A 24695-nucleotide genomic window follows, 5' to 3' on the forward strand; every position below is an offset into this window, starting at 1 on the left:
TGGTGTAACAAATACAGTAACATGTTTAATAAATAAAAAAAAACTATGCTAATTCATAATAAAAATTCTATATTTAATATAGATATCAAATATAAAAACACAAAAACAGAAAACAGTAAGGTAAAAAAATAGAATTAAAAGTAGATATAATTTTAATTCATAATTTTATAAAAACTTGGAAAGCAATCAAAGTCTTAAACAGCTTGAGATAACATTTTGTTTCACAGCGAAATGTAACATGGACATTGCTGGAGCGCAAGAGAATGATTAGAGTATCATCAAAAGCACCACTAGCAATTCCTCATTCATAAATGCACAGCCAAGCAATCAAACATTGACCAAAAGATCATCATCAAGAAATAGCCTAGAACTGAAAATCTTCTATCCATTCCTTTTATACAACGATGGTTAATCTCAGTAGCTAACACTAAAATGCCAAAAAGAAAAACAAAGATCCGAAAAGAGAGGCCAATGAGATATTAAAACCTCAGATTCAAGCACAATCAAAATGGAACTGACTACAAGCTATATCGACGAAAGATCTTCATATATGGTCTTGATACCTGGCCTGTCAGAGACAGACCTTATACATCGTAAGGCTATTCCAAGGACCTCCTTCATTCCCTTGTCAACTGTCGGATTCACAATTTCCGGCAGCAAAGCAGGATCAAAGCAATCCGTGCCACGACCTTCTGTCACTCTCAACCGCACCCAATCTGTTAAGTCAACACTCCCCCCTTCCCCAGTAATTACATCACCAGCACACCTTCCAGTTAAAAGTTCCAACATCATCACTCCAAAGGCATAAACATCTGACTTGAAGGAGGGAAGTGGTTTCTTAGAAGAAGCCAACTCTGGTGCACGATAACCCAAGACCCCAGCATCTAGTATTTGTTCAATGGTGCCAGCTTGAGTCATGAGTCGATGGAGGCAGTAATCGGCAACACGTGCATTGAGATCAGGCCCGTCTAGAAGTACATTTGTTGCTTTAAGGTTCCCATGTGGAACAGCACGGTCAAAATGGAGATAGTTCAGGCCACGTGCAACATCAACTGCTATCTTGAGCCTCTGGGCCCAGGTCAATGGGGGGCCTTTTCTTCCCGGTCGATCTGAAAAGTCAGGTTTATAAAATCAAAAGGCAATTCTATCCAATATATGAAATCCATACCATTACCAACATATTATGAAGATCCTATGTTGTTGAAACATGTAGCTAGTAAGTGGTGAGTAGATTATACTTCTCTGTCCATGTGAACTTTTTACAGGAAATAAACCGTCTTTATTGCAGGATTACTTTTGTTCTTTCATAAGACAGGTTGTAATTGAACTATAACAACGTCAGGCAGACAAATTTCCCAATTAGTGAGGCATGACGATTTCAAGTTTCACAATCGCAAGACTTTCTTCCTGTTCTTCACATCTCGCAGGCATAACAATTATGTCTCACTTCATCTGTGTGATCAAATCAGTGTTTCTTTTCTTCCTTCCTTATCATGGAATCTGTAGCAGTTAAACTATAAAGATCAAAGCTAGAAGATCAGTATCTTACCATAAAGAAAGTTTGTCAGGCTTCCAGGTGAGATGTAATCTGAAAGAATGAGCTTTTCATGCTGTGTAGGCCCCCAGTAGTATCCTCTCAAACCCACCACATTTGGATGCCTAATGTTTGCAAATTTTTTCGCCTCCTTAGAAAAGTCCTTTCTCTGTTTTGCCACCCCTTCTCTCAACCATTTCACAGTAATGAAGACCCCATTATCCAGAGTTGCCCTATAAGAAGTCCCATGACTGCTCCTCCCCAAAACTTCAGCAGGAGCCCTAGACAGCTCCTCAGGTGTCATTGTGATTGTATCATCAAGAAAGTACAGCTCACCAACCAACCGATCTGGTGACCTTACATCCAGTCGTGCAAAGGTCTCAGCAGGGAATGAATCCCCAGACTCTGGTGACCAAGATAAGTGGCCATGCTTTGATGGTGAGAAGCCAGTTACTGCAGCCATTTTCTCATCGGGGCTGATAATCTCAGATGATGATCCTTTCTTTGATGCCACAAGATCCTCAGCCGACACAATCAATGCACCGCCACTTCCTGTTCCGCTTGTGCCAGAGGGATTTGTTTGAGTGTGCCTACGGATACCTTTATTTGTAACTTGACCTGGTGGGTTTCTCCTCCTTATACGAATGCAAAGTATGAAGATGGCAAGCATGATGAGAATGATCAGAGCAATCACACATGCGACTATGACTACCACCTTGACAATGGTGTTGATTGGTCTCCTCCCAGAATTTCTACCAGGAAGATTGTTTGATCCAGGAGGAACAGCTGGAAGGCGTAATCTGTTATTTCCAGGATAGAAAGAAGAAGTAGGGAACCTCCTCAGGTTTTCTGGGACAACTCCAGAAAGATCATTATATGAAACATTAAAGCTTCCAATGCTCTCTGACAAGTTGTTCGGTAGAGGACCTGTGAAATGGTTTTGAGATAAATCTAATGAACTAAGCGAGCTCATGTCAGCCATGGAACTGGGGAGGGAACCCGATAAATTATTCCCTGCAAGATTGAGAACTTGAAGACCACTGAGTGAATCAAATCGACCAGGAAAAAAGCCATCAAGCTGATTATGAGAAAGATCAATAACTTGAAGATTGGATTGAGTAGTGGAAGGAGGAGAGAATTCAATAGCACCATTGAGTAAATTATTTTCAAGGTGGATTTCTTGCAGAGTAGGAGACATTAGTAACTCAGTCAACAGAGATCCATCTAGCTGGTTAGAACTAAGATCTAGGACTCTAAGCTTTGGATACTGAGTAATAACTTTTGGGAGAGGGCTGGTGAAAGAATTATGAGAGAGGTTGAGATAATTTAAACGCAAAAATTGAGGGGCCACTTCAGGGATTGGCCCTGTCAAACGATTCTGGCTTAGATCAAGATACTCAATGTTTCCCCACTTCACCATTCTGGTTAGATTTCCTTCAAATCTGTTGTTTGATAGATCAAGTACAGCACAGCTTCCCGTCACCAAAGGAAGTTCTCCAACAAGCGCATTTGATGACAAGTCAAGGACACTAAGTGTTGTTGACATAATCATGCTTATAGGCCCTAAAAGATGAAGCTACAATGTGAGAAGCACGGAAAAATACACTAAACAGAACAAAGCCAACTAAAAAAAAATTAATAATAATAATAATAATAATAATCAGTAAGCACAGCTTAGATAACTCACAAAAAGCTAAAGCAGTTATTACAGAGCTACCTGAGAGATTATTGGCACTCAAATCCAGTTCAGTCAAGAGCAAAGAATCTCCTTTCAAAAGGTCATTAGGAATGGACCCTGAGAACTTGTTGTTGCTGAGCTTAAGGACCTGAAGCTCATAAGCAAAATCAAATCCTGGCAATTCTCCTGTCAACTGATTGTAGCTCAAATCCAACACCTTCACACTTGCAAACAATTGCAAGTCACTTCCATTTAGCAGTGACCCACTAAGTTGGTTGTGGCTAAGATTCAAAACCTTAATGCTCTCAGACATACCCGGAAGTAACTTCTGAGAACTAGAGCTCACTAGCATATTCCCACTGAGATCAACATGACTAGCATTTGTTAGAAGAAAAAACATTCCATCTAGATGACCATCAAACATATTCCCATGCAAGTCAAGCACCTGTAGATTTGAATTCAGCTCAAACCCCTTTGGAATCCTCTTGCCAAACCCATTGGAAGACAAATTCAGATACACCAGGTTATTCAGTCTTGTCAATGACGTTGGCAATGATCCAGAGAAGGAGTTCCTGCTCAAGTCCAAAGACTGGATTGATGCAAGCCCTGAAATTGAATCAGGAAGTGAACCAGATAAATTGTTCCCAGCCAATGAGAGGTTCCTCAAGCTCCCTAATTTACCAATCCCCGGCGGTAATGACGACGAGAATAGATTGTTAGACACATCCATAAACTGAAGGCTTTTGAAGTCACCTATATTGTCAGGAATCTCGCCAGTTATAGAGTTGTTTGCCATGGAGACTTTGACAAGCAATGTAAGATTTGCAAACACACTCAGGTCTACATCAGCAGAGAGACCTAAGTTATCAAGAACAACACCAGCCACATTTCCACCATTGCAGACAATACCATTCCAAGAAGAAGGGCAGCCATTAAAATCAATGGACTCCTCATTCCATGACTCAAGAACATAACCAGTGGGGTCATGCTTGATACCCTTCTTGAATTCGAGCAATGCCAATATGTCCTGTGAAGGCAATTGCCCCATGGCAGAGAGGAAAAACAGGGATAATAGCAAAAGCCTCAAAAGCTTCATATTCAATTATCAAAACTTAACAAGGGGGTTTCTACCATTTAACTAAAAAACCAAATTTCAGACCATATAAAGCTCAACAACTAGACCCAACAATGGCTGCTTGAAAGTTACAAGAAACAAGCCTCGTGACAACAAGAAACAAGCTCAATCTTGTAAGGGAATGAGGTTGTTAAGCTAAATGAACCAGCAATTTCAACCAAGTCTCAACCATTTGATAGCAAAAACAAGAGAGACTCGGAAAGCATTTCCTTCAAGAAACAAGAGGATTGACCACTTTAGACAGCAACAAACTGTACCACTCAACTAAAATCACCAACTCAGTACTGTTACCTGACAATGGAGCTTCAAGAGACCTTTACTGCTTCCAATGACAAAAACTCAGCTTCAATAAAGAAATTTTTTTTTTTTTTTCAACCGACCCAAGCATTAAATGGCTGAAATGAGCTACAACTACACAAACTGGGGCCCTTTTTTAAAGAGATCTATTCATCTAAAAAGAACAAGAATTTTAGCATTCTCTCACCAAGATCTCAACTTTCATTAACAATGTAGGCTTAGTAGAATCTCCCACTCTAAAAAGACTCAAACTTTAAAGCAAAAACGAAAGAAAAAACACAACTTTCTTGCAAAGAACAGAACTTTACAACGATATACGACAGGAAATGGGACAATAAATTAAAAAAAAAAAAAACCAAAAATGTAAGCACTCATAAATGTAAAGGGACCCATAAAATATTCTGGCTTAAGGCCCTCTAATTACTGCCCATTTCAGCTTTGCTTAAACAGTTTTGTACAACAAAAAGACACTAACTTTTTTCTTTAATATAGGAAACAACCAAACCCTCTCTGTCTAAGGCAAGGGGGTTTTCCCTAAAACAAAAACCCTAATTTGTTTGCCTTGGTTTTTGAATGATTTTTAAAAATAAATAAACCATTTCTTGTTTTTTTGTTTCTTTTAAGGGTCTTGGTGTCAGAGTGTAAAAAAATAATAAAGCGGGAAAATGTTAGGGTTTTTTTGGGGTCATCAACATTTTTCAAGGCACAATTTAGGGTTTTACCCGCCAAAAAGACATGGAATCTTACACTAACATGGTGGACTTCAAAAGATTTATCAAGCATGGTTTAATATTGTTTTTCTGCTTGGAAGTACTCTAAGAATAAAATAAAATAGTTTTTTGGGGTTAGTGCCACGTAGGAAAATGGGCCCCACTTACTGCCCTTTGACTAGGGGTTACTGAGGGTCACTTCACTTTACAAATTCCAATAAATTGCCTCACACAGGAGGAGAAGTGGGTGGAGGAATTATGTTGAAGTGGGACCAACGGGTCCCACAGTTTTTGAACTACCAGTAAGATTTTGACACTTGGGCATGATGTGTCCCCCTTAACTACCAAGACGCTATGGCATGGTACCTGTCTTGCTTTTGTGCAGGAATTTCTATGAAGTAAGCAAATCAAGAGGATCACATGAACAGATCACCAAGTTCTGATCCACAGTGGATTTCTCTCTGTTCTGTTTGGGGTTATAAAATCATATATTAGAGTATAAATTCTATATTACATATAGAAATGTGGTTATGATTATTTTATAAAATATTTTTTATTTAAAAATATATTAAAATAATATTTTTTTATTTTTAAAAAATTATTTTTGACATCAGTATATTAAAATGATCTAAAAATACAAAAAAAATATTAATTTGAAGTAAAGAAGAAAATAAAAAAATTCAAATTTTTTCAATAGCACTTTTAAAACGCAAAAACAAACTATTTTGAGCTAGGTAGGAAAAAAAAAGATTCATACAATCTATTTATACCGTGTTTAAGGTATGGTTGTGGTTGCTTTTCAAAGTATTTTTCATTCAGAAATGTATTAAAATAATATATTTTTTATTTTAAAAAAATTATTTTTAATATCAGCGCATCAAAATGATCTAAAAACACCAAAAAATATTAATTTAAAACAAATAAAAAAATAAAAATAATAATTTTTTTAAAAAGCGTTTTTGAAACGCGAAAACAAACAGAATCTTATAAGATAGAAACTTAGTTTACTTTTAAAAAATAAATTCAAATACATCATTTTATTTTATTTTTTTATCTTAAAATGTTATTGTTTTTAAAATGATTCGAATTAACCATGTTTAACTTATCCAGTGACTCGAGTCATGGATCAATCCAAGTTTAATAAATTTAATGCTACTTAGTATATTTATAAGATCTAGTTTGGAATTTAATCTAATTTTAAATATTGAATTGTGATTTATTTAAGTCCATTTGTTAGTTGATATATCAATCTAATTTATTTTAAACAAAACAATATTGTTTTAATTAAAAAAAAACACTCATTTATAATGCAATTGACGCAGAATTTGTAAAGTATATTTGAAAAAAGGAATTATATATTTATTTAAATAAAAAACTCAAAATCATATATAAAACATAATTTGAAAGACAATCCAAAAGTATGGAAGCAGAACATGGAAAAGGGACTTTCCTTGTCTTTTGAGAGTGTGATCTTCATTGGAAAGAGAAGAAAGGAAAAGGGAGTCCTCTTCCTCGTGCATATTGTTTTCCTTTGCATGTGAGAGTGATGGATTGCCATCAATTAAAAGGAAGAATCCTATACATAAATTATCACTTGATTAGACATCAAAGACTTGGTCTAAGCTTGACATGGTTGTTAATTTCTAGCAATTTAGAGGTGTGTTTTTATTAAAAAATTTAATTTAATTTCAAAATCAAGAGCAAGCCCTACCCTTGACTCATTCTTTAAAAAAAAAAATTTAAACAATATTACATTAACAAAAAAAATTCATAAAAAAATTAAATTCATAAGTAAATGATCGAGTTTTGATCGAATTAAAATCAATCAGAACACTAGATTAACTTGAATATTTAATAAAATTTTAGCTTGGACCGGTCCAGATTTGGGAGTGGCCAAATTCCAAGTTTACTTGATAGGCCATGAATTTTTTTTCTTTTTAATTTTTTTTTTAATTGGATTTGTAAAAGCTTGAAAATAATCGGATTTCAGCTGGTGCAAGTTTTAAAATAATATTTTAAAGTAAAAAAAGGAAAAATTGGATTAGCCATCCCACGTTGTAAAAGAAGTTGAAAGTAGTGGGAAGCAATATGATGAACTAGGATGAATTTCGATGAGTTGCTGTCCTGTTTGATGCACTATCGAAGAAGAACATGAGAGATATGAGAAAGCTCCAAACACCTTTGAAAAATCTCTGATTCTAAATTATGATTCTTAAATCATTTGATTTGTGCTCTGAAGTTGCGATTACATTTTTCTAAATAAAGAACTCTTCGGCCTTGTTTCCAAGACCCGACCCCTTAAATTGCTAGCGCAATTATCAACCAAAAACACACTAATCATTTCACTACATATCAAAGATTCTTAACGAAGGAGGAAAACTTTTGATTTATCAATTTTACCTCAAATGTAACTTAACATCAGACAATTTGCACTTTCAAGTGCTGTTAATGTTTAGTTACTGTTTCAGAACAGAAAAAACAAAGATAATTGAAACAAAGAGACTATCTCTGCAACCAAACATGTTTACGACAATAATTAAGTACAGTTATTCTATCCAAGGTGTTGAAATTAACCCTTTTAGCATTGAATTACTGTAAATCTTCCTCCATCCCCTCCACTCCACTAGGTTGAATAAACTGGGTATTGCAATAAATTTTGTGTTGTTTATTGCATTGTTTCTGTGCACATCTTGTAGCAGACCATTTCATCTGAAGCTGGTTTGTTCTATGAATCTGATTAAGAAATATCCTGATAGAGCCTCTTGTGAATTCAAGACACTTCTTTCTTGAGTCTGTAGAAAATGTTATTGGAATTCATGGATTTTTGCACGTTTCTGTTCTTTCCCCAGAATGTTTCTGTAGATGATCATTTAGCCATTCACTAAAACAATCTGATTATTTTACAAATTACTTCTATATATCTGCAAGCATATAATAATGTCAACACTCCAAAAGCAACTACAATGCATAAAATCCGATCCCTTTCTGCCTAAGCCATGTATCAACGTCTCAAACAAGCAATCACAACAAATCTAGTCTGGATCATCATCTTGTACAAAACAGAGAGGTGCCAATGGTGTAAAAGCACATAACTAGTAGACCAAAGAATCAATGAATCCCCCACAAAGAGGCACACAGAAATACAAGCTCAACAAAGGAGTGTTACAAGCAAACCAACAAAGAAGAAAGCCTTCACAGGGTCACAACTTATATCACAAAGCCTCCATGAATTTTTGTCAACATTGTTTAGAACCTGGATTGAAGGTAGTTGACAACATTCTTGTCCAACTGGAAAGCCTTCACTAGAATGTCACTTGGGATCTCTGGGGTGGAGCCAAACATCGCATTGGCAATGGTAATGACGCCTGGATTTTGGCTGCTCAGAGCTGCAATGGCTACGGCGTTGCCATTTCCAACATTTCTCTGAAAGTGAACGAGACCAATAGGAAATACAAACACATCACCCTTTTGTAGAACTTTTGTGATGAGACGGTTTTCAGGGCTGGATGTCACGAACCCAACCTCAAGACTGCCTTCAATGACAGTCAAGATTTCGGATCCACGAGGGTGTGTGTGAGGAGGGTTAATGCCCCATGGTGCGTAGTCGATGCGAACAAGAGAGATTCCAAGTGTGTTAAGCCCTGGTATCTGGGCTACGTTTACTGTGGTTGCCCTAGACCCTACAGCATTTGAAGTGTTGCCTGCCAAGTGAAGTCCACTGAAGGAGAAGTCATCAGCTTGAACCTCTTTGGGATCCTTGCAAGCCAAACCATTCACTATCACTGCCATAAAACAAACGAATCTTAATAAAGAACCAGAAGTTAATCTAAAGTTTAATTAATTTTCGATGTGAAGATCGAAGACTGGCCATTGGGATGATTTCCATGGCCTTCAAATGCTTGGAGTGAGCTTGTACGTACCATTACTGTTTTCATCTGCCACACAGAAATCTTGAAGGGAGCTTGGATCCGATGCTAGGACATAGCTCAAGGAAAAAGCAAGGAATCCGAAGAAAAGAATGGAAGAAGCCATTTCCAAGATCCTATGTAAGAATTTCTCAACACTATGTAGCAATTCTAATTTCTAAGTGCACCGATCGAGTATATGATTTTCTTCAACTTCAAGTTGTGTTCATCAAACAGGGTTCCTCCAATTCCTATTTATATAGCTGTGAGAGATGTGAAAGAGATGATTAACAAATTAATTAGTGAATTAATTAACAAGTAATGTAATGCCATCCCATTAAAAGAGAGTCTTCATCACATCCCTTTACTTGATCAAATCCGAGTCGACAGCTTCAAACATTATTAGCAATGCGTTAATTTACTTAGGATTTGTCCATGTGGGACTAATTAAGCAAAGATGAAGGAAGAAAGGCATTAATTAATTAGAGGTTAACCTTTAATGTATGTGCTCGTATGTATAAAGGGTGGCCGGTTCTTGTGGCAAACTTTATCTGCAATTGAGATTAGATTTGAAATTGCTTCCAAAAGGGTAGGATTATTAAGGTATTTAGTGAATTATACAGTGTAACATTTGATAAATTAATAGCCTAAAGGATATTTTTGTTCGATTCCAACGTAAATTTAAAATTCAAATAAAATCTTGATTATTTAATACATTTTTATGACCAAAGAAATTTTAATTTATAGAGGTTTTTATTAAAACAAGTCATGAAAATGAATCCGATTTGAATATAAACTATTTTTTTATTTTAACAAACACAATTCTCTATTTGATACATAACTTTATTTTAAATCAAATTTCTTTTTCACCGCTAGCACTTTCTTTCCATGTTCTTATTCATATTCTATGAAAAATCACTAAATTATTTTTAAGAAATTTTTATTTTTAAGCTAGAAAAATTATATGTTAATGTTAAAAAATATCTTATACGTTATATTAATAAAATACTAAAAGAAGTGGTGCTTTTAATGTATTTCACCTCACAAAATATTATATATTTTAATAGTATTTTTTTAATCTATATTTTTTTTTTCAATTTTAATTTCATCTTTTAACATTTAGTTTGTTGGGGATTAAGTTTCATGATTTGTTTCGATTTAATTTCTATGAGGTTATTTTAATCTAATGATCTGGGTCTCGAGTTTTGTGAGTTAACTTTGTTCACCCAAGTTTTTTTTTCTTTTCTTTTTTAATTGACTTTGTTTTGTTTTTTTTTTCATTTCATCTTTTAACATTTTATTTGAAGATTTGAAGCCTAATTTTCAATCAATAATATATCAAAAGATGAAATTAAAAAAAAATAAAGTCAAATAAATAAAGGAGAAAAAACCTGAGTCAACAAGGTAACTCGCAAAACTCACGACCTGAATCATTAGACTATTATAACCCTATAGAAAACAAACCAAAACAGATAATGAAACTTAATCCCTAGCAAACCAAATATTGAAAGATAAAATTGAAATTGAAAAAAAAACATGGATTAAAAAAAACTATTGAAATGAATAGTGTTTTATAAGGTGGTACACAGTAAAAATATCATATCTTTTAGTGTTTTGTTAATGATTTATTTTGGTTTACTTTATATGAGGTTGTCTCGGTTTTATGATCCAATTCATAGGTTTGACGTGTTAACACACGTTGACTCAGGTCAATTTTTTAGTCTTTATAACAACCCCAAGTTTTGAAACAATATACACATGAATTCTTGGATAAAAAAAAATCCAAGGATTTTTTTTAATTATATAATGTGAACCCATTGATGTGAGTAATTCATGATTTGTTTTTCTTATAAAAAAAATTTCTTGGATTTTCTTCTATTTTTAATCGTGGAATTCATGTGTATATTGTTTTTGAAAGTTAGTGTTGTTACATTTGGTATTAGGGCCATGGTCTGGGCTTAGGAAATGAAATGAAAAATTTATAAGTATTGGTTTATTTCAGGATGGTGCAAATAAGGACGGGTGTGATGACTAACTCCTCTTCAGCGAGGAGAAGAGACCATGATACAAGATCTGTTGACAGTTAGCAAGTGGATCATTTAGAGGATACCGCTTTGTATATACCACCAATATCTCATCAACTGAGTGTTGGGGAGTCGTCTAGACTTTGAGATGAGGTTGGTTCTAGCTAAGTTGGTGCATTACTGCCTGAGAGATCCGAATTACAGAGGCAACGAGCAACACCTCCATCAGCAACAACCCATGCACCATACACGAACCCTACCTCATTTGCGCAAATAGTTAAAGTTGTGATCGAGGCTATGTCTAGTACAACAGTCAAATGGCCCTAGTAACACCAAGTGTTCCAATTCCATTTGAAGCATCGATTATTCCTACTACTATTATTTCTGATAGTGTAATTGCTCTGGTTCAGGATGCGAAAAGCATAAATGAGCTAGGATGTGAGCTTTTTTTAGGCTAACAAGATGCAGAGATTGCAAACAGATGGATGCAGAAAGTAAAGAACACCATAATTCAGATTAGAGTACTCGAGGATTGGGCGGTGAGCAATGCTATATAATTGTTATTAGATAGAGCTCAATCATGATGGGAAATGATACAGTCCAAGAGAGATATAAGGTTATGGGCCTAAAGTGAGTTCTTAAGATAGTTTAAGATGCAATATTTTTTTTTCTGTTATCAGTGTAAGGTCAAGGAGCAGGAGTTTCTAGTGTTGAGACAGGGGGGTATGTCAGTCTTGGAGTATAAAAGGAGGTTTCATGACCTCTTCTTATTTGCTTCACAGTTTGTTTCTATCGAGCAGCACATGATGGATAGACCGCGAGATGGATTGTGCTAGAAATTGAGACAATGACTACTTGTTTTATGGTTTGAGTTCGCTAGAGAGCTTATAGAGACGACTCAAGCCTTAGAAGCATATATAACAGAGGGATAGTAGGGCCAAACAACGTTGGGTAAGCAAAAGGTGGTGATTTTTCCTTAAGTAGACCTCTCAATCCTAAAACAAGAAAGCCCCAATTTAGTCAATTTAGGAAGAAGGAAGGGGCAATAACTGGGAATGCTTAGATTTCTGGTATCAGACCTACTGAAGGACAACATAGTGGTAGGAGTGAATCGGTTAAAGGAATGTCAGAGCAGAAGACAATTACTTATCCTTAGTGTTTTCTAGTGTGGACAGAAATACCCTAGAGACTACTCTGCTATACCTGGACAATGTTATATATATATATATATATATATATATATATATATATATATCGGGGGGAGCATAGATGAAAGGAGTGCCGGTATTTGGGCAAAGAATGTTATTATTGTCATGGGCAAAGACGTGTCATAAAAGATTACCCTTAGAGGTTAGAGTTTATGCAGACTCGATAGTAGATTCAGAGCCAACAGTAGTCGATCATAGCGGACAGACTAGGTAGGCAGACTCAATTAAAGGCTAGTGGAAACAGAGACTGTGTTAAAGCTTAGAGTGTCCGGACCCAGGATATGGTATTCACCATGACATAAGAAGAGCCTCGGGCTATTTTCGATGTCATTGCAATACATTGCTATTACATCACCTGTCTGTTTATGTGTTATTTGATCATTGGGCTACCAATTCCTTTGTTGCAAGTAAGACTGTAGAAAAACTAGGAAATACTTCATGTAGATTTGAGAAAAAGTTTACTTTAAGTATTTTTTTATGAGAAAATATAGATATTGATATGGTGTATATGTGTATTAAGCTTGATATTATGGGGTGAGAGATTAGTGTAGATTTAAAAACCAACTAAGAGTTTAAATCAAAATCAACAAGATAGGTTTTAGTGCTATTGAAAATTATGAATTTCGGTTTGTAAATGGCAAAATTAGATTTAATTGTATTTATAAAAGTTGTAGAACTATATTTTAATTTTATAAATATAAAAACCCCACATAAAACAAGTATGGTTGGGCATAATAGGAAGAAATTGATTAAAATCAATAGATAACAGATGACTTGTTGTTTATGTTTTTTTTTTTTTTTTTAAAAAAAGGTCGTCCAACACTTATAAAAATTAAAGAAAAAAAAAAAGCATGTGGATCTCCTTTAAGCCGATGTACTTGAGCTTTTTCAACAAGCAATTGTGCTTGTGCTTGATCTTTCTTAACAAGCACTTGTGCATGAGCTTTTTCAACGGGCTCATGGCTTGAAATTGTGACAGTTCATTGGATTCCAATTTCGTGTTACCATTTCCTTAAAATTCCACTGATCAAACAATGAATTTTGTATATTCAAGTTTTCTTGATAAGCAAAATTAACAACAATAGCATACTATGAATAAATCGAACTAGGGCAAGGAAAATCATGATCTTGCATTAAGAAATTAGACTTAATTCTTTTTTGAATTTTTCTAATAGATTATATTAGTTTTTTTTTAATTTTATTTTTTAATGTTAAGTTTTTATTGAATTTTATTATTGAGTACTATATTTATAGTGAATTTTTTTTTATTTTTTTTATTATATAATAAAATAAAAAAATAATTCAACTAAGTGAAATTCATAATTCAGGTCGTGGATTTGACCGGTTGATTAGGTTAAACTTGACATGTTTTTTTTTTCTTTGAACCTTTTCAGTTTATAAGTTTATGTTGGGAAAACTCTAATATAATTTAATTTAAAACTCGAGTTAAATAAATAATTAAATTAAAATTTTTTAAATTTTAATTGTTATATCAAATTTAATAATAATACAAAAATCTACATATTATTTCTTTACATTCCAAAAATATTTTTTTGGTCTAAGCTGCAGTAATAGCGTGGGCAATAACCTGCTATTTAATCTAATCACTAACTGGAATTAAAAGGAAAAATATCAAAATCATTTTGAACAATAATTTTGGACTCCACAAACCACACAAAAGACAAATTTCAGCCCATCATCCATTTAAGCCAGCCCAGAAAGAACAACCTGAAACTTCAAACGGCACCGTATTACAGCGTCATCGCCGCCTTCATTTTCCTACCACCAATCCAATGTTTTCGCAATAAAACCACAAAACATCACAGAACTTTCAAATTCAGTTGGTCTTCTTCATGTCCCAATTCTCCTTTCACTGAGTCAATAAAGGTACGGCGTTTTTCCCTCTTTCTCTTTCTCTTTCTCTCTTTCTAACACTGGTTGGTCGCTGAGAAAATTCAAGAAAAGACAGAAAAGGATCTACCTTTAGGAAGAATATTAGGTACCCATTATTTAGGACTGTGAAAACAGAAAAACCCATCTTTCAATTTGTGTCTGATTTTCATTTTTCGTGTTAATTAAGGTGAACTTATGTGGTTGTATTAGGTATCTAGCTGGTTAGTTGTTCTGTTTGTCGTGGTCATATGTTTTCTTTATTCAGTGGCTGGGTTAAAATTCAATTGGTGACATTTTGTAGCTTAAGATGTGGAAAAGTCGCAGTCTTGGTGATTGTGGTGGATTATGGATTAGAGAAGGGCTGGTGTGTTGTGCTTTTACTTGGGTTTTGGTTGAATTGGGATTATATGAAAAGAAAAGGTATTTTCAAGAGTTTTTCAATCTTTTCAAGATGGGATTTTTGTGGTTTTTTTGAACCTTAATTTTGAGTAATGGAAATGACTCAATTAGCCTTGTTACTGTACTGATTTTGCTTTCTGATGTTTGCTTCATTATGTGGAATGTGCGTATTTACTCGTGAAGAATGCATTTCACTTCTTGGAATGAAAAGTTTCCTTTCTTTTGGCTTTAGTTATCTGGTTTACAAGCTATGCAGTTCATTATGGTGGCACTTATTTAGCATTTGATTTCACTTGACATCTTTCATCTCATTTAATTTTAACAGATAAATTTACAGGTTATTTCTCCTTTGTTGCTGAGATGTTGCCCTTTTCTGCAAGTAATATCAGCTCTGTGCCTGTTTCTGTGCCAGGTTCGTGTTCCCCTAATTTAGTGCTTGGAAAATATAATGTAAATGTTCATAGTGACTAGTTTTTACTTGAGAATTGTGGACCAGACACCAGTGAGCAGGTATTTGATGCTATAAAATGTGCATGCCAGTCAATTGGATTGTTTGTTGAATTGTGAAGCTTAAATGCACAACATGAATAAACAATTTGCAATAGTAATAGATCCCCGCTCCATCCTCAACCCTAGTATGGCTTGGTTACCCTGTGCCTTTCTAATAATTAGCTAGCCCTTGCATTTAAACTTATTGGGGAACTGATATTATATAGTGGTATCAAGCTTTGTTTGAGTGTGGGTATGCGTTAGGTTGTTAATGCCCTAGTGCAATGGATAGTATCTATCCCCCATGATCCTTGACAGTTCTCTTGAATGTTGTCAATCAAGGCTATTCCCCAACCCCCAAAATTCCTGATGGTTCTTTTTGCAAGTAGCTTTCTTCTTGTACATGATAATAAAAGTTTAGTACCTGGTAAGTTTTTTGGCTAAATTTACCAGGTTGTTAGATTGATTCTGTGTTGATTCTAAATACTGCAATTTGTAATATTTTGCGCACAGCGAAGACAAGGGGTCAATGCAAGGGCCAAATTAAGCAAACAGGACAAGGTCCACTTGGACTTGCTACACAATTACAGCCTATTGATAGAATAAAACCCTTTGTACATTCAAGTAGAAAGCGATCTGCCTCTATTATATGTTCTGCTGCTATGGTAAGCCTGTTGTTGGATCTATTACTTCACTTTATACACGTGTGCTATATTTTGAATGTAGGAAGTTTTAATTTCTTTCTCTATGATTTCAACATAATTGAGCTCTTGCCTTTTATTAATAGTCAACTGAATCAATGCAATTGGTCAGAGAAACCTTTTCCATAAGTATTTTTTCTGTCTTCTATTAGCACTTTACACAAGTTGAACAGGCAAAGCCATGCTTTAATAGCTTTCCAAAGCAAGAAGCCTGTAATTTTGTTGTTCCCTAGGTTGTAGAGGTAAACATTTTGCCACTGGGACAGGGATTTATGGGTATTGCTGTCTGAACTTCTTGTTCCTTTAATTTTTTTTGAGATGTGTAAGTTTGCTTAAGGAGAAAGAATATTGAAGTTAAATATGCAGAAGAGTTGGCCTAGAGATACTCAGTTAACCTTTCCCTTCTGTAGTTTGTTGAGGTGATTTAGAAGCAGATTAATCTATCAATTTCATGGGAATGTATCTTGATAAAACAAGATGGAAATGCCAATTCTAGAAAAACCATGGAAATACGAGTGTTATACATATGCATGCACAGAGATGTTGAATATTCATTTTTCAAAAGTATTCTGATTCAACAATTTAAGAAATGAGGGAGTACAAGGTTTGAACAAACTTTCTTTCTCCTGCAGAATGCAAGATGCTCTACTTCAGGGCAAACTCAAACTGTTCTTAAGGAGACACCTACAATTACCAAGGCTCCTGTACGAGGTAATTGCTATTTGCATATTCAACTGAATTGCCAAATTGCTTAGTGAATGAGGTTCAGCTAGCTTTTGGCACACAAGTTCCTTGGGATGTGAAAAAGCACAGTGATGTACATGCATTGATTTTACATGTCCATTTGTATTTCCTTCATTGACACAGCATCTATTTCCAGTTATCAACGAGTCCTATTCCTGCTTGTTTGCAATGTTCATTTGTATGTTCTATTTGAATTGTTCGCGAGTGTCCTAGGGATCGATGTCTTCTGGAAATGTGTCTTGGTTGCTCAACATTTTTCTTTGTTTGCATGGTAAATATTTAATGAACTTCATTTTTTGGTTATTCAGAATTCACATTAAATGTGCTTTTGTTATTTTACAGTTTGTAAGTTTTCTATACAACTGTCTGTTGGATAATTTATTTTTGTTGCTACACATCATATTTAAGATGACTCATACTGGTCAATTGAACTCCAGAACCAACGAAGACACCTCAACTTGATGACGGAGGACCTGGGCTCCCACCCCGTGATGACGGTGATGGTGGTGGTGGTGGAGGTGGAGGAGGAGGAAACTGGTCAGGTGGATTCTTCTTCTTTGGCTTTCTTGCTTTTCTAGGGTTCTTAAAAGACAAAGAGAGCGAGGGAGACTACCGGGACAGCAGGAGAAGATAAAGAAAAAGGATTTGGAATCAATAAATTTTTTATGCACTTCAATTCTTATATGTCCTGTGCTGAAATTTTTTGGGTGGACGGATAGCTATTAAGCATAAGCATGAGATAGGACAACTTTTGATGTCACTTACATCAAAGCAGGAAATTGTAACGCTATGTTGTATTGTTTCTGTTTCAGTTTTCCATTACCTCTAAAAGGATTTGTTTTACTAACCTATAATAAAAGCTTTCTGTTAATTCACCGTTCCGGTCATTCTAAGATGTTGGACATGAAAACTGGTGCTCATGCACTTCACCTTCCAAAGGAGTACATATGAAGCCATCCTGGACTTAAATCTGAGACCTCTTGGTTCAACTACTCCGCAAGGTATCAGGCCAAAAAAAGGCGAAGAACGGAAGAAGTATCAATATCTAGCTTGACGGATGAAAAATACTCGATAGGAAAGGTGAGACTGGTCACACCAATGACCTGTGATGGACATGGCATGTTCAATAATAGACAGGATTCAATAATAGACCCTGTCTGAACTCTAAAGAAGGAATGTTGAAGAAAACGTAAATTTCGAAGGTTAACCAACATGCACAAAGAGCCTTGATCGAAAGGTTCGTGTAGCTAATTCACAAGTCCAGGTAATGTGAAATACCACTACCATTGGTAATGTGAAATACCACTACCATTCACCAAGCACTCTCTCCTAACCTCCCTAGTTAAAGACTAGGGCTATATCTGCGTTAGAGGTAACAAACTGCCACAAAACCTTCTCTACCTTGTCTCCCAACACATCCTTGATAACCTTGCAGAGACCCTCGAAGTTCTGCTTCAACTCTTCCTGCCTTTTCTTCTCATCTTCAGTCTGATCAAGTTTCAGGCCCTCCATGGTAGCAGAGACAAGCGTCTTGCCCTCAAATTCCTTGAGCTGGCCAACAGCATACTTATCAATAGCATCAACCATAAAGAGAACTTCATAACCCTTCTTCTTCAACTTGGAATGGAGACTTCTCAACAGCCTTCTTGCTCTCGCCAGTGATGTAGTAAATGTCATTCTGGCCCTTGTTCATCCTGGTCACATAGTCCCTAGTCAGCTCATCACCACTCTTGGTAGAGTGATATATGAGCAACTCAGCAAGTTTTGACTTGTTTTGGTAATCCTCGTGGATACCAAGCTTGAGGTTCTTAGAGAAGGACCCAGAGAACTTCTTGTAATCCTCCTTGTTTTCAGCAATCTCCAAGAGGAGCTCAGTAAACACACTTAATCTTAATAAACACACTTAATCTTAATTAATGTACAGGTTTAAACTTGTGGCTACCAATTGGGTTTGTTCCTGAAGGCCCATACCCTCCAATAACCCAAAAAAGCCCAATTCAGTGCCATCACTGCTTTCGCCTTTCTGCTATTTCACGCTAAACATCATCACTCCCAAAAACCCTAAACCAAATCCCCCCCCCCCCCCCAAAAAAAAACAAAAATGCCACCAAAAGCATCGAAATCCAAAGAAGCACCGGCAGAGAGGCCGATTCTTGGCCGATTCTCGTCGCACCTCAAGATCGGCATTGTAATTATTCTCTCACCCCTCTCATTTCCCCTACTTTAACCTCTTTTTTCGTGTTTCGATGTGTAAAATTGTTTCTTTTTTTTGCTAGGTTGGATTGCCGAATGTAGGGAAATCTACCCTTTTTAATACTCTGACGAAGCTGTCAATACCGGCTGAAAACTTCCCGTTTTGCACCATTGAGCCTAATGAGGCTAGGGTTAATATTCCTGACGAGAGATTCGAGTGGCTCTGCCAGCTGTTTAAGCCGAAAAGCGAGGTTTGTGTGCTTGAAGTTGTTGAATATAATTTGTGGGTTTTTCGTGCTGATGATATTAGCTGTTGAATCTGACGGATTAAGCAGGGTTATTATTGCTGGATAATGAAGAAAGAAATGAGAAAATCTGGAATTTGATGGAAGTGATGGGGAGAAAGTGAAAATAATGAAAACTTATTTCTGGGTTTTTTAAAAAGATAACATTTTTTTTCTGTTAGGAATCTTTATGCTTTTTTTTGGATGGGACGTGTTGAGATGAGATGATTAGTTCCATAATGTTTGTTCTTTTATTTAAATACTTCATATGCTAGAATTGTGAATAGCCTGATTAACATGGTTCTTATTGCTGAACTGTGAAGAAAAAATGAGGGTATTTCTAGATTTGGTTGAAATCATGGGGAGAAAATGGAAATAATGACAATTTATTCCTTGTTTTTTCTTAAATGCAATTTTGTTGGTTAGAAGTAATATTTTGGATCGAATACGATGATAAGTTACATTTTATGTTATTATTATGGTTTTAAGTACTTTATGCAATATATATTGAAATTTTTAATGCTCAGGTTTCAGCATTCTTGGAGATTCATGATATAGCTGGATTGGTTAGAGGTGCACATCAAGGTCAAGGATTGGGGAACAGTTTCTTATCTCACATTCGTGCTGTTGATGGCATTTTTCATGTTTTGCGTAAGATATTTATCACTTTTTTTATAATTAGATTTCTATTATTCAAATAGCGCAGTGACTTTCTAATTTTTTTACTGAACTACTATTCTCTTATGGAAATTGACAATAAAATGTGCGTTAAAGAAGAAATATTCTTCTTAGGAAATATGGTGCTTTGCTTTTTAAGGGGAGAATAGTAGAAAACTTTTCCATTGGATAGGGTTAACTGTTCTATTTGCTGCTGTTATATTAGAAATTGGGTTCAATCCAAACCTGATATCTGAGAATTTTTTTCCTGCTTGTTGTACATGGGTGTTAAATGTGCACTTGATGTGGAATTTATTCATATCTATGCATGTATAATAGGAGCATTTGAGGATCCTGATATTATCCATGTTGACGACATTGTGGATCCGGTTAGAGATCTTGAAGTTATTAGCGCAGAGCTACGACTGAAGGTATGTGATTTACCTACAGATACTGTTTGGCACTTAAATAATGCCTATAATTATGAATTGAACATCTAAATGACTGTTTTGGAATTTTATTTTTGAATTTAAAGTATGCTCCATCATGCGTTTTTGAATGGGATGTGCTATAAGATACTGTGATGTATTTTTGATCACTCAGTCTTAAACTTATCAGTCAAAATGAATTAGATTTTTAAACCCTGTATGACTGTACTGTAGGATATTGAGTTCATAGAGAGGAGGATAGAGGATGTTGAGAAGAGCATGAAGAGGAGCAATGATAAGCAGTTAAAAATAGAGCTGGAGTTGTGTCAAAAGGTATGTATTCTCGTGGCTGGAACTTTGTATAATATTTTACCTTGAATCTATCAGCTAATCACATGCTGATGTGAAGGGCCTGTGTTTATTTATCATTTGCATATGTTGAATGATGTCTATTGGCTTTGTATATATACTCCCTCAGTCCCATAATAAATTTCTTCATTGTTTTTGCACAAATTTTTAGGAATTGAATAAATTAATTAATGGTGTTTATTTTAAAAATGTGATCCCACCTTTACCCCTAATATATTTATATAGTTAAATGTTTGTTTTGAGTAAATTTGATAGATGGTAAAGGGTAATAAGGGAAAGTGAGTGAAAGAAGGTAATAATTATACTTTGACTTTTAGAATGGGCATTTATATTGAGACATCAAAAAATGGAAAGTAGGACACTTAATATGTGACTGAGGGAGTATAACTACTGGCATATTCCTTTAAATGATTTCAAGCAATGATGGTGCGTGTTAGGTCAAGGCTTGGCTTGAGGAAGAGAAAGATGTCCGTTTAGGAGAATGGAAAGCTGCTGATATCGAGATATTGAATACTTTTCAGTTGCTTACTGCCAAGCCAGTTGTCTACTTGGTAAGTTTTCCACCCTCCTTTCATCTTAGGCTCATCTTTTGCAGTTTTGATGATCTTCTTGGGTGATTGCATTGAATTTGCAGATTAACATGAATGAAAAGGATTACCAAAGAAAGAAGAACAAGTTTTTGCCCAAGATACATGCATGGTATGCCCTTTTTTTACCACGTATTTACCATTTCAAGCTATTCATGTATGTTGCTATGAATTCTGTCACTCCATTCCCTGCATGTGACTTAATTTGTGTCATGTCTTCCTTGACAACCCCTGTAGAAATTTATTGTTGCTTGTGACAGTTTGATTGTCAAATTTCACTGGTGGTCTCTGATCAGCATACACTCTTTTAGATTGTGTTCCTACAAAAGAAATAAGTTGTTATTGATTTCTTTTGTAGGGTGCAGGAACATGGCGGTGAAACCATTATTCCTTTCAGCTGTATATTAGAGAGAACTCTTGCTGATATGCTACCAGATGAAGCAGCTAAGTATTGTGAGGAGAACAAGTTACAAAGGTTGGTATTGAGGAGCAAGTGGCTTGTAAATATGTCTTAACTGTTTTTTTTTCATTTGAAGATCTGTATATTAATTTGAGAGAAAAAGCAGTAGTGTGTTCGCAAAATCTAATGATCATTCCACCCCCCCCCTCCCAACTCATATTTTGCTGGAAAAAGTTTCTGGAGTTTGCAATGTGAAGTTTTCTAGGAGTGTTGTACTTTTTTTTTAATTACATTGTGCTTTTTATGGTATTAACTTGAAACAAATCCAACTTTCCTGCAGTTGCCTTCCAAAGATCTTAAAGATTGGATTTTCAGCAATTAATCTAATTTACTTTTTCACAGCTGGCCCTGACGAGGTAACGTATACCTAATACCCATACAATTTTTGTATTGTTGTTTTCTTTGTTTGGTTTATCTTTGGCAAGTTTTATGGAAAGCCTTAGCTCGGAAATTTATTGCAATTGAATTGAGTATGCAGGTAGTGGTTTTTTACTTTTGTTTGCAGCTATATGACGCCTTATCTCCAAAACATGCTCTGAACTTCCAATGCCCATGGCATCTCACAATAAAGGCATATTGTGCATTTGTATGCAGTTTCCTGATATTGTTAATGCAACTGTTGACATGTAATTTACAATTTCTCTGATCAGTAATTGAAATTTTTCAATGACAAACTATTTCTGCAAGTATTGGCCAATCATTTATATAGTTATGTTCACAAACTTGAAGTGTAACCTTGGAATCTCTCTTGTTAAAATTTTAGCCCGTTCAACTAAATGTTTCTCCACATTGGCGCTTTAGTTTGCACTGTGGATTGTGGAAAAATTTATAAGAAATTAACTTAGTTGCTACGTTTTGGTCTGAATTGTTAGATCTTAGCAGATGGCACCTGTACATGGATTTTCTTTGAACATCAGTTGCAATTATTACTGCCTATTTCCCTCTTGGTCATGATTTTCAAGTTCTCATTAGTTTCTCATAATCTGATTGTAACACTATTAGTCTGGGATTTGGTTTTTTGTGTTATACAAAATTTTTATTTTGTGGTGCATGTTTTCTTTCGTCCGCAATGATAATTATCCTTCTCATTGATGGCATATATTTTTCATGGTAGTCCTTCCTGTGTATGGCATAATATCTTTACAGCCAGCTGTCTGTGGCCTCTGTTTTGATAAGTTAAGCCTAATGTCCTGAATCACTTGCTCTTGCAGGTGAAATGTTGGCAAATCAGACGACAGACAAAAGCCCCCCAAGCTGCAGGGACTATCCATACTGATTTTGAAAGAGGATTTATATGTGCTGAGGTTTCTTTCTTGTTTTTGGATTCACCACTTTCAAAACTGAGTCTTTAACAAACTGCTCAATAAATTTATAATCTCAACTGTCTGTGCCTTTCATTATTTCCAAGTCAATTAATGGTCTTGATGCATATTTGATTTTTATCAGTGACCACTGAAAATTCATCGTTGTGATTTCTTATCTTTGCATTTCCTGATAATGCTTAGGTCATGAAATTCGATGATCTGAAGGAGCTTGGTAGTGAGTCAGCTGTTAAGGTATGCGTTTTGAATAAAACATTGTTTGTTTGCTGTGAGAGCCTCAGGGGTTTGGGGGGTTGTGAATGATAATTTCCATATTTCAATATATTCCCTCGGTAACTATTTGGAGTCAGAATTGGACAGACTAATAGGTAAAAGGAGAGATTAAGAGATACAAAAAAGGAAACAAAACGAGATACTATTGTCTGTCGTGGAAGCCTACAATATGCAACATGATGAGCAGCCCTAGAATCTAGCGCACGGTTGTAAAACTGATGACATAAGGATGAATATGTCCAGAATACATCAAAAATATGCACCAAATAAACTACATGATATCAAGTGATCATTGGCTGTGGAACCATTATGAAATCAACTAGTGTGTCCTATTAATCCAACAGGTATTCGAATTTGTTTTGCATGTATTATAATTATGTGTGAAATGCTCATGTTGTACAGTACGCTTCTGAAAAGATCACATGCATGTGGTGGTGGTAGTGGTTTTCGTAGTATGGTTGATGTTGATCTTGTTGCCTCATGAGCCTTTGTTATTGTGAGCTTTTAATATGGCATCTATTTGAACTTGAAATGTGACGGTAAAGGAAAATTGTAGTAAAGTTCCCATTAATGACTCCTACATTGGTGTCTATATTTATATGCACCGCACCCCAGCTGTACAAAATATGCAGGCTTATCCTTTTTATTGACGAATTGAATCTCTCTTGCAATTTCGCTCAGGCTGCTGGGAAGTATAAGCAGGAGGGGAAGACATACGTTGTCCAAGATGGAGACATAATATTCTTCAAGTTCAATGTGTCTGGGGGTGGAAAGAAGTGAGATTTTATCCTTCAAATCTTCCGCTGCAATGATTGATGTATTTTTGGTGGCTATGCTAGAAATTTGGTTGGTGCTTGGAAAAAACACTTGATTTGAGCGGTCATTTATGTGACTGTAAAATCACAACATCACAGCCCAAATCAAAAGATTTAAGAATTGTAATTTATAATCAGAATCATGAGCTCATGGATTTATGGTGTATTGGCATATATCTTCTGTTTTGACACATCTAGTCGAATAGTACCATGGGAGGCCATAAAATGGGATCAAAGAATTCATCGCCATATTGCCTTCCACAAATTTCTCCTTCGTGAACTTCTTTTGCTATGATGGATGAGTGATTAAGTGATCATTTTTAGGATTTTTTCTCTTACATGTACAAGAAGATGATGTGGAATTGTAAGGAGCAACTGACTTTAATTATTAATTAACCAGAAAGGATGTGTTTGGTTAGTGTTCAAGAAATGACAGATACAACATGTTTAACTGGAGGGATGGAGACAGACACGGATATTTGAATTGTTTTATTTTTAAAACAAGAGGTACAGGGGATGTTTTAGTGTTTTCTTTTTTGTCTTTTGTTTTTCCTAGACAAAAAATAAATCTTAAAGAGAGAAAGAGACCC

General features: G+C 35.4%; 4 protein-coding genes and 1 pseudogene across 5 annotated transcripts; 2 read left to right on the forward strand and 3 right to left on the reverse strand.

Annotated features, from left to right (window-relative positions):
* Positions 1-273: 273 nt before the first annotated feature.
* On the reverse strand, positions 274-5337 carry LOC18103520 (LRR receptor-like serine/threonine-protein kinase GHR1). The gene is made up of 3 exons (XM_024581713.2): positions 3252-5337; positions 1550-3097; positions 274-1109 (listed from the first exon to the last, which is right to left on the reverse strand). Exons 1-3 carry the CDS (start codon positions 4306-4308, stop codon positions 526-528), a joined length of 3189 nt encoding a protein of 1062 aa, XP_024437481.1. The 5' UTR covers positions 4309-5337; the 3' UTR covers positions 274-525.
* A 2899-nt stretch (positions 5338-8236) lies between these two features.
* On the reverse strand, positions 8237-9588 carry LOC18103521 (putative germin-like protein 2-1). Its single transcript, XM_006377893.3, has 2 exons — positions 9275-9588; positions 8237-9136 (listed from the first exon to the last, which is right to left on the reverse strand). The coding sequence occupies exons 1-2, from the start codon at positions 9384-9386 to the stop codon at positions 8601-8603; spliced, it is 648 nt and encodes a 215-aa protein (XP_006377955.1). The 5' UTR covers positions 9387-9588; the 3' UTR covers positions 8237-8600.
* A 4631-nt stretch (positions 9589-14219) lies between these two features.
* Positions 14220-17592, forward strand: LOC18103522 (protein YELLOW LEAF 1, choloroplastic). 2 transcript variants are annotated; one of them, XM_052445468.1, is made up of 5 exons: positions 14220-14378; positions 15109-15195; positions 15786-15937; positions 16606-16684; positions 17155-17592. In XM_052445468.1, exons 2-5 carry the CDS (start codon positions 15144-15146, stop codon positions 17349-17351), a joined length of 480 nt encoding a protein of 159 aa, XP_052301428.1. In that variant the 5' UTR covers positions 14220-14378; positions 15109-15143; the 3' UTR covers positions 17352-17592. The 2 variants fall into 2 exon arrangements, with proteins under 2 accessions (XP_052301428.1, XP_052301429.1); XM_052445469.1 differs by having other exon boundaries at positions 15121-15195.
* Positions 17593-17895: 303 nt separating this feature from the next.
* On the reverse strand, positions 17896-18724 carry LOC112329126 (heat shock cognate protein 80-like; annotated as a pseudogene).
* A 14-nt stretch (positions 18725-18738) lies between these two features.
* LOC18103523 (obg-like ATPase 1) lies at positions 18739-24354 on the forward strand. The gene is made up of 12 exons (XM_006377896.3): positions 18739-18905; positions 18994-19161; positions 19722-19845; positions 20191-20282; positions 20514-20612; positions 21086-21199; positions 21283-21347; positions 21594-21710; positions 21976-22051; positions 22907-22999; positions 23201-23251; positions 23972-24354. The coding sequence occupies exons 1-12, from the start codon at positions 18819-18821 to the stop codon at positions 24068-24070; spliced, it is 1185 nt and encodes a 394-aa protein (XP_006377958.1). The 5' UTR covers positions 18739-18818; the 3' UTR covers positions 24071-24354.
* The last annotated feature ends 341 nt before the right edge of the window (positions 24355-24695 follow it).

Source organism: Populus trichocarpa, chromosome 11 (genome assembly GCF_000002775.5).
Source record: "Populus trichocarpa isolate Nisqually-1 chromosome 11, P.trichocarpa_v4.1, whole genome shotgun sequence".
Taxonomy (NCBI): Eukaryota; Viridiplantae; Streptophyta; class Magnoliopsida; order Malpighiales; family Salicaceae; genus Populus; species Populus trichocarpa.